Here is a 10,985-nt window from a genome sequence, read left to right on the forward strand (position 1 = left end):
CATGTCATATAATAACAATGTTTTATTACAAAAAGGAAAGAACCTCTGTAAAATTTCATATCTCACTACTAAACGAAGATTTTTATTTTTTTTTAATTGCTTATTTTTTGACGGTTTTTAAATTTTATCCCTTCTCTTGAAAATATTTTTTTTTACAAATAAATTTTCTATAAATCGATCAAAGGAGCTTTTTTTTCAATCTTTTCCTCTGGACATATTTAAAAATTATATGAAAAAACAAATAAATGAAATAATAATTTATGTTGAAATAAAGAAAAAAAATCAATTTCATACCTCTGCAGCCTCCCCGAGAGCGAGAACATAAGGACAGTAATTATCAGTAAATGTCAGTACTTGTCTAAGTTTTTCAGCAGGGACAGTAATCGGGTCAGTAATTGTCTAAGTTTATCAGCACCGACTAAGATTGTCAGCACTTTTCTAAGTTTATCAGCACCGGCAGTAAAAAGGTCAGTAATTGTCTAAGTTTTACAGTAACGACAGCACATTGCCAGTAATTTTCTAAGTTTGTCAGTAAAAAATGGGAATGTCAGTACGTTTTTGACTTAGTAGTGAGGTGTTGTGAGATGTGTTGTATTTGTATTGTTTCATCTTGTATATTATTAGTAACAAAGTTTCTTGAACATTCCAGAGTGGTCAATATGTTTGGTCATTTTTTCTAGAACATTCTTGAACTTTATTCATGTCCAGAACTTTCCAGGAATATCATGTATTTACAATTTCTAGAATATTCTAGATTTATGATACTGTATAAATACCCTGTCAATTCGATTCATAGATACATTGTCGTATAAGCATCATTGAGGTATTACTGGGATATAATTTCACTGGGACATTGTGTGCAGCAACGGACACTCTGATGTATGTATTTTTAGATTTTTGCTAAGTTTGTACTTAATGATTTGTATATTACTGTAAATAAATTATTGTTAAGTTTAAACTGTGTGATTGATCTTTGCTGGCATTCAGGGTTATTCTGACCCATAACAATGTATAGAGGGCCCTAGTATAGGGAAGAATAGTGCATGCACTAACCAGGTTACCTTCTTTAAATAAAGTTTTATTATTATTATTATTATTATTATTATTATTAATTATTTCAAATAGATTATTTTGAGAATTAATGACAATTAACTATTGTTCTCTATTTGATATATGAAAAACTTCAAGATAAAAAACTAATCTATTCAAGATCAAAGATTTTTCAGAATAAATTTCAACTTTAGGAATTATTTAATAATAATATTGAATTATCCTTTATTCATACAGGATGGCACATTATTTAACAACAAGATTATGTACAGAATCATATAAATATAAAGCGAGTAGAATATGAAATTAATATTAACACATAGTAAAAAAAAATATTTATTTAGCATTAGTATAATAATTCTGATGGAAAGAAACACGAATTGAAGTCTAAGAATAAATTCTATTTGTGCGATTGAAATATGTTACTTTTGGGTAGCAAAGAGTCACCTAGAGTTTGATTTTAGGGTGGGAAATTTTATTTTAAAAAGGATTTTATAGAGCCAGGTATTAAGATTCCTTGATAAAGTGTATTTATTTCCTCTGTAAAACAAATCATTCAGTTTCTCTTACATTCTTAGTAAGGTGTGGTGAATAAAATCATTAATATTAGTTTCTTTATTTATGCATTGATTATTCATTCTTTAATAATGACCTTTCACAACTGCAATGGTGAGCGCAAACAAAGTGAGTACTGCATTAAAGTGTGGAACCCCGTGATATTTGAAAAACTTGTCTTTACAAAAAATACTCACTCTATTATACATGTTTAAATTAAATATTGTCACCAAAGGGAAGAAGCTTACCTTTTAGATTAAATATAATTTAAAAAGGAAAATTTGGGAAAGATAAATTTACTGTGATGGTACATTACCCGATTCCCTTCGATAGAACCTAGAAAAAAGGTAAGAATTAAGAAACAGGGAATAAAGGGGTTTATGGTTTATATATTATATATATATCATGGGGTTTCATGTGTTAATAAATAACTTACAGTTCGCTCTCACCATTGCAGTTGCACAACTTCATTCTTCAAAGAATGATAGACATATCCTTGTCAACTCACCTTTTTCTCTGCCTGTCTCTCGTCCAATAAGGTATGTGCCAAGCAGACTATTCAGATTCAATGACTCTAAGGATTTATGTTCACGTTTCATGATCTCATCCACATATTGTTTGAATTCACTGAACCCGAACTCATTAATGTCGTCATCGTCCTCTACCATATCAACCACATGATGAGGAAGATTCACTGAAAACAGTTGTATCCTATTGAAAATTTTGAAATAGTTAGCGAACTATGTTTTTAAAATTCAAATAAAAGACTTAGATATAATAGGTATTAAGTATATCTTTAACATGAATGTTATGCGCTGTAAAACAAAATAAATACTTACATATCTTTAAACCATCCTCATATATTTTTGAATATTTCGAACGTGTGTGATTAAAGCGAACAAAGTCCAATCCAAATTTCAGAACAATATCAGAAATCTCACTGCTACATATTATTGCTTCCTGTATGTTAGTCATATACGGAACGCATTTTCTCAAAACTTCTGTGGGTGTCACCTTCAAGAATTTGTCAAAATCGTTGTTGCACGTCAGGCATTTATAAACCCAGCCATTTTCATAGAATCCATAAGTATCCACTAAACACATCACAACATTTTCACTCTTGCTTACAATATTACGTGTCCCTATCTTTGATTTAATGGCAACAACATCTTCCTCTCTTGATCTGTGATTCATTTTAAAGGCCTTTCTGATGTTTGTAAGTCTCTCATACCAGTCAGTGCTGTTTAGATCAATACTTCCATCCTCCGATAACAGTATATAGTACAGGAGACTACGATCTAAACAAAGTATGAAAAAGCAAACATTTACCTTTACTTAATATTATACTGTTTATGATGTAGAATGTTTCTATTCAATTTATTCTAGAAAAAATATTTACAACTACATGTATTACTATGTTTGATTTCAATATTTTATGAATGAATTAAACTTCTCTAAATTTATGTTGGTACATGTATGTAATTTATTTTAAGCAATGATAAAATTACCAGCATCTTCGTCATCACTATTTTCCTGGTTTTCATCGTCCTCCGTTTTCTCCATGTATGAATCCTCGTCGTTACTATCTTCCTGCATTGCATTGTTACCCAATTTACCGATGCAGGAATCACTTTCTAAATCTGATGAAACAGACGGAGTTGTACTGTAGACATTTGAAATTTCAGAACCGCCTATTCTTAAGCGTTTTTGCGGAAATGCCTTTAAAGAAAATAAATATTGTCAATATGATATTGTAACAATCACTTAAAAACACTTAAGTGTTCACTCAAGTAAATGTTTTAAGTTTTCAATCACTTGAAAGAACATCTAACTAGAAATACTATAGTAAACTTTGATAGTAATTCAAAGTTTGGAAGATTTCACTATAGTTAATCAAAGTTCAAAAGTGTTCACTATATAAAATCAAAGTTCCAAGTTGTCAAAATTAATAGTAAATCAAGTCATGTGATTCTTAAATTAAGTAAAAAAAAAGTTTCAAAGACTTCATTATCTATAGTAAATTAAAGTTCCAAAGTTTTTATAATTGTAAATCAATTTTTTAAAGCTTTTACCATAGTAATCAAAGTTTCAAAGTTTTTACTTACTAGGCACTATGGTAAATTATTGTTTACTATAGTTTACTGTTGTATTCCTTCGTTATGGATTGTATATTTCAAATTATTTTAACTTATATGTCTCCTTAACAAATGTCCAAAGAAAATACTGTCTAGGCCTCTCCTTCAACAGAGCTACTGCGGCAGCAGATATGTCAGCCTTGTTTTCAGAAAAAAAAATATATCACAAGGAAACAATGTCTTGCAGTACTTTTAATGAGAGGTAGTCTAACTCCATACTGATTATTATTTTTTCAAATTTCACTTGAAGGTTACAACATGGTGCACTTTGGTGCAATGCTTTGAAATTTGATAAGATTTTTACATGAAAGTAACATAGCCTTTAAACTAATATTTTGCATGATTAACTCTGGATTAAAATTTTATTAATTTCCATTTGTAAACATTTGTTCTTTATAGCTTCAAAATTGTCAAATGAACACTTGTTTTGTTTAGTATAGATTCAATACGTATGACATATGCCAGTATATACATGTAAAAACGACAGTTTAAACGAAAATGAATCTTATGCAGTGTAATAATTAACACACAGAATCTTATGCAGTGTACTAATTAAAGCCCTTCGGGCGCAATGAATATTGGGATCAAGTGTAATATACGGTATTGTAGTCCCTGCGGATTTTCACTCTTAACAGAATGAGTAAATAGGCCAAGTATATAAAATTATTTATATTTTATTTACATATTCATTAATAACATGTACATAATATACATATTCATTAAGTTTTAAAATTAACAGTAGATATTGGTAAGCAGGTCGACAGGTCGGCAGGTCGACAGGTCGACAGGTTAGCAGGTCGACAAGTAAACAAGTCAGCTAAATTTGATGGTCAGCAGGTCGACAGTTAAGCAGGTCGACAGGTAAACAGGGCAACGGACCGACAATTTAACAGAAAAGCACGTCTACACATCAGTGATAGGCATGAATGTCAATTTAAATACCCAATTAAATCACACAATAAAACAGTTAAATTATGTCATTGGGTTGTTATCAAGATTCCATTTTCCCTCACCCAGTACTACTAGAATCGTGGTATTTCCAAAAACACATTCCCCGTTCTTAAGCAACATATTCATATATATAATATATGTATACATTATATATCGTAAACATTAACTGTATACTAATTGTTAATTGTTAAATTCATAGATTTTTCTCTATCACAAAAGTTACAAACTAGATCACCAAAGAGACTCAATAAGTTCTGCTTGAGGGTGATGCTGAATCATCAACATTTTTAAGTCCTCAGAGACTCCAGTCATGTCCTCAAACGTGGCAGAATAGCTTTCTAAACTAATAGAAACCGATTTCAGCATTTTTTGGTGATCCCCGACTTCTTCATCAATGCATGAAGGGTGCAGCTTGTAGAACAGATCTCTTACTCCATGTCTGGTTTTAACCGTCTTCAACTTACCAAACCCCTGTCTTTCAATTAGTTCCAATTCAACTAAAATTAAATAAAACATTTTTAAGATAGATAAAAGATAAAAGGCTTATAAATTAAATCAATACACCGTTACATTGTAATTGAGAATTACTTTATACTTTAATTCTATTTTTTTTTTTAAATAAATTAAAACAATTATTTTCAATTCAACTAAAATTAATTAAAACATTTTTAAAATAAATAAAATATATTAGGCATATAAATTAAATCAATACACCGTTATATTACCTTAACTGAGAATTAAATTATACTTTAATTCTATTTTTTTTAAATCAAAACAATTATTTCAACTAAATTACTCAAATCATTACTTACTTTTAATATTCTGAGCCAGAGAACCTTTGAGATGATTTTGCAAGCATCGGACTGAAACACATGGCGACTTCGCACTACACAGAACTCTAAAAACCCGATCTCTGAAGGTCATTGATGGTCTAATCCTGGATTGTGCATTCTCCTTTTCACAAGATTCAACAGCCTAAATGTTTAATTTTGTTCTAGTGTCAATTTAATTAAATGTACACATTTTTAAAATCTCAAATTCAATTATTTTTTATTCAATATTTACCTGCATGAATAGAGATTTCTGTTGAGCAATAGCATTATACAGCATCATGGCCTGTTTCAGTGTTTCTCTTTGTATTTTTGTTGGCGTTGGAGATGGCCTCCGGTGTTCTAGTGCCCCCGTAATTTTGTGCTGTACAATATGCAGTATTGCTGATAGACGCAAAATGTGAGTTGTGTCTTTGCTAGAAATTTTTAAGGTGTTTTCCATGTTTATGTCTTGACTAACCATCTCATTTTCTTTTTCTTCTTCTATAAATAAAATAAATATTTTTCATTTGAATTTACATTTATACTTCTTTCCACATAAATTCAACGTGTACTTTTCAATTATTTTTGAATAACTTATCTTTTTATAACATACTAACAAATAAATAAAATATAAACAAAATGTTTAAAATAAAAAATCTATTGTTTTCATTTTAAAGAAATATTTGCAATTGTATAAAAATTTTAAATAATTATTAAAGAGAATGACAACTTTCTATTGTGACGTCATAATAAAACTTCGCAAAAACTCAGTATTTTATGACGTATTTCATATAACGAAATTTAGAAGAAAAAAAAATTTGAATAAACTGCATTAATTGCATTGAACTAAAATTGAAACTACTAGTATACCATCATGAAAAACCATGATATTTGTCCATGTTATCATAATGATGTACCATTTCAAATAGCAAATAATTCACTAAATAAAAAAAAATAATAAATTTTAACTTTACATTTCATACATATGTGTATAAGTAAGCTTTCTGAATTAATACTGTTTTGCTATATAAATATTGAATATACCTTCATCAGATCCATATTTAGAATTAATAAATTCTGCGTATGAATCCGTAAGAGCCTCAAATGTTTGCTCTGCCTCCCTTGATAAAGTGTATAGGCACCCTTTCACATGCTCCTCATATATGTTAGTCATAATTTCCACCACATCAAGTAGTCCTGTTTCCCTAAGTTTTGGAAGGAATTCCTTTGTAACCGATGACGGATGAAATACGGGCCTGGCCACAAAAAACAGGAAACGGTCAATGAAACCGTCATCCCCTCCTAGACTCACAAGTTCCTGCATCATGGGTTGTGGTTGAATAAACAGACATCAAGAAATCGATGTTTTATCAAACCCCCTCTGCCCCGTCACTAGAGTGGACGAATCACCTTTTCCTCCCCACATCTTGCATAGTAAAGCTCTCTCGCCTTCACCTTTAGATTGTTTGACATTTATGGAGGTCAAAAATCTATGTCCCTCATCTCCGGTCACCAAACCATATCCCGAATTATCCGACTGGTGTTTTTGCAAACCAGCAGTAGTGTAGGTTTCCAATTGCAAATTCATACCATGTTTTCTTTTCAATTGTTCAAAAACCGGGTCAATGATTCTATAAAAATGTTCGACTTTCCCCCTCCTGGTGCACAGACATTGATAATGAATTGGTTCAAGACCGTAGCAAACTCGCAACTTTGTACTTCTATTTTCGTCAAAGGCCCACACAACACAGCAGTCATAGAAATAAGACTGGATGTTACCATAGTTTTGGCACAGTTTGTGGCTTTTTCAAATAGTGTTAGCCAGTTGTCCACTTTTTCACTGAATACGAATTTCCAAGGAATGGCAATTCCATAAGAATTTTTGTACAAGACTTTATCCTCCTTGCCCCTGCCATGATTGATTTCAATGTTTGTTTGTTGTCACCGTCAACGTTTATGACGTCATGAATTTAAAACCGTTTCAGGGAAAATTGTTCAATATACCTCCCAAATTTAAATGTTTATTTTTTAACTTGACTGACGTCATTAACTACATCTAAACGGTAAAATGGCTGGAAAAATGAACGAAAATTTTTCAAGATCTTTTAAAGCAATTGATTTTTACAGAATTATTTCTGATAAAAATGAATTAATTTCCTACTTGATGTCTAAAAACATTTTGATGAATCGAATGATTTGCGATATTTGTGATTCAGAGATGAATTTAATATGCCGCAAAGATATATCGGACAAGAATCAATGGAAATGTATCATTTGCTTATCAACATGCTCCATACGGAAAAATTCTATATTTGAGGTAAATATTTTATTATTATTATTTTCACTGATAAACATGAAAAAAAAAATATTTCATTGAATTCAAATAATAAAAAAATCCATATTACATTTTTTGTGTATATTTTATATTATTTCAACAGAATTCCAAGATGCCGCTGGAAAAACTTACAGAATTAATTTATTATTTTGGCATGGATTTTCAAATATATGAAGTCGAAAAGTTAATGGACATCAACCACAAAACAGCCATAGAATGGTCTGACAAATTAAGATCTATGACAGTGGATTTCCTGAAAAAAGATCCTATCATTTTAGGAGAAAGCTTGGGTACTATTGAAATAGACGAGAGCCTTTATGGTAAAAAAAGAAAATATAACAGAGGAACTGGCAGACAAGATACGTGGGTCTTTGGAATGGTTGAGAAGGGGACAAGAAAAGTTATTTTTCATGTTGTAGAGAGGAGGAATAAGGACACATTAATACCTATTATTAAAGACCAAGTCTGTGAGGGATCTACTATTCATTCCGATTGCTGGTCAGCATACAATTCTCTAGTTGACGAAGGATTTGTGCATAAAACAGTGAATCATTCAAAAGAATTCAAATCAATTGAAGGAACTTGTACAAACGAAATTGAAGGCATTTGGGGAATAACAAAAAATAAAATTAAAAAGATGAAGGGTATTCTACATGAAAGAATTAGCGATGTGTTAAATGAATTTTCATACAGATATCGCTATGGACATTCAAATGGTGATGTTTATCAAAAATTGATAAATGACATAGGACATTGTAAATGAAAACAATTGAAACTTTTATTTTTTTATATATACAAATCAGAAAATAATAAATATTGAACCAAACATTTGCTGATTTCCTGTCGACCTGCTGACCTGTCGACCTGTTTACCTGTCGACCTGCTGACATGTCGACCTGCTTATCGATATTACAGTATACTATAAATATTATATTAAATATTATACAGTTTAATATACAATTATCTGTTTTCCTGTCGACCTGCTGACCTGTCGACCCGCTGACATGTCGACCTGTTTACCTGTCGACCTGCTGACCTGTCGACCTGCTGACATGTCGACCTGTTTACCTGTCGACCTGCTGACCTGTCGACCTGTTCACCTGTCGACCTGCTGACCTGTCGACCTGCTGACATGTCTACCTGCTTATCGATATTACAGTATACTATAAATATTACATTTAATATTATACAGTATAATATACGATTATTTGTTTTCCTATCGACCTGCTGACCTGTCGACCTGTTTACCTGTCGACTTGCTGACATGTCTACCTGCTTATCAATATTATAGTATAATATAAATATTATATTAAATATTATACAGTTTAATATCTTTTACATTTATGTAAATTACAATCATTAATATTCAATTAGTTTGGGCCCCCAAAATCATTTTTTACATTAATACTAATTCATTCCTTGAATATCTGGTACATTTATGTAAATTACAATCATTAATATTCAATTAATTTTACTTATTAATATAAATTTATCTAAATCTATATCACATTTGCAAATAAATGCGCAATGTCCGGAACTACTTAAACGTACAATATACTTGGGCCGAATATTGTACTCCTCATGGGACTAAATCATCGTATTGACCTCAAAAACAGCACTAATTGTATAGTATTCAAGATCAAAAGTCCATTAAATAATACAAAATGTGATCAGAACAAACACGGACCTACAACAAATTAACGATCAGGTGCCATTGCCTGCTGACCTGCAACACTCGCCGTGTGCTCCTTGTCATTATCAGGAAATTATGAAAACAAAAATCGTTGACAATTCAGTGTGTATAATAATATAATGGTCTTACAACTAGTATAAAAACATCAGTCAGCATTGGACCTAATGATAATTTGAATTTGCTGACAAGGTCGCTGTATTGACCATAAAACTTTCGAAAAGATGACATTAAACTTAACTGTTGATATTCTTGTTTCACCAAGGTATTGTCAATAATCTACAACATTTACAACATGTCAATTGTTTTTCTAAAAAAAAGGAAGGCTTTAAGTTGGTGTTGGAAAAGAATGCTTGATTGAAATTCTAAGTCAATTCTTTTAATACTATATACAAAGTATTATGGGCATTATTTTAACTACCTTTAATTCTTATCACAAAATGTTTAGTACACCAGGTGTATACTAAGGAGAGAAATAAGTACAGATAGATTTCTAAAATGAACAGAATTTTCTTTTTTTCTGACTTTTTTTGTTTTTGTTTTGACAATATTGCACATAAATATGTATGGCACGCCAAATTCACAAAAATGAGTTTAATAAACATAGTTTCATAGTCAATAAACTAGGTTTATCGGTTGTAACTATAGTTTACGAACTGTAAACTTTAGTCAACAAAGTTAATCTATATTTTACATCTTTAAACCATAGTTAACGCGATAATCCTTGTTTCACAACCGTAAACTATAATTAACACCATAAAATATTTGTAATTGCAAATCATAGATTATCTGATAAATACAGTTTCCCGATTTGTAAACTATAGTTTACAAACCGTTAACTATAGTTAACGATCTGATAAATATAGCTTCACAATTTGTGAAACTATGATCAACAACTCTTAACTATAGTTTACGATTGTAAACTATATTTTACAAACGTGAATCTATGTTTATCAACAAAATCTATTGTTAACGTTTATTACAGACAGATAAACTTAGATTAGCATTCGGAAACTATATTTAACACCATAAAATATTTGTAATTGCAAATCATAGATTATCTGATAAATACAGTTTCCCGATTTGTAAACTATAGTTTACAAACCGTTAACTATAGTTAACGATCTGATAAATATAGTTTCACAATTTGTGAAACAATGATTAACAACTCTTAACTATAGTTTGGGATTGTAAACTATATTTTACAAACGTGAATCTATGTTTATCAACAAAATCTATTGTTAACGTTTATTACAGACAGATAAACTTAGATTAGCATATGAAAACTATAGTTAACAACCATTAAATATAGTTTTACAGATGTAAACTATACTTAACGAATCGTTAACTATAGTTTACGGTTAGTAAACTATAGTCTACAGTAGATAAGCCTAGTTTATCAATTGTGAAACCAGGTTAAGCTCATTTTTGAAGAAAATATATTTTTTCTGAAATTT

The 10,985-nt window shown here is 30.4% G+C and overlaps 1 protein-coding gene across 1 annotated transcript in view; it reads right to left on the reverse strand.

Annotated features, from left to right (window-relative positions):
- The window catches only part of LOC134236061 (uncharacterized), a 42,970-nt gene extending 39,769 nt beyond the window's left edge, over positions 1–3,201 (reverse strand). Inside the window, exons 1-3 of the mRNA XM_062718240.1 lie at positions 3,114–3,201; positions 2,445–2,903; positions 2,114–2,299 (exon numbers count right to left, since the gene is read on the reverse strand). Coding sequence (XP_062574224.1) covers positions 2,114–2,299; positions 2,445–2,903; positions 3,114–3,201 — 733 coding nt within the window. The remainder of the gene's footprint in view (positions 1–2,113; positions 2,300–2,444; positions 2,904–3,113) is intronic.
- Positions 3,202–10,985: the final 7,784 nt, after the last annotated feature.

The sequence above is a fragment of the Saccostrea cucullata genome, unplaced genomic scaffold (genome assembly GCF_032062105.1).
Source record: "Saccostrea cucullata isolate Sc308-1 unplaced genomic scaffold, CSIRO_AGI_Scuc_v1 ctg6985, whole genome shotgun sequence".
Lineage (NCBI taxonomy): Eukaryota > Metazoa > Mollusca > Bivalvia > Ostreida > Ostreidae > Saccostrea > Saccostrea cuccullata.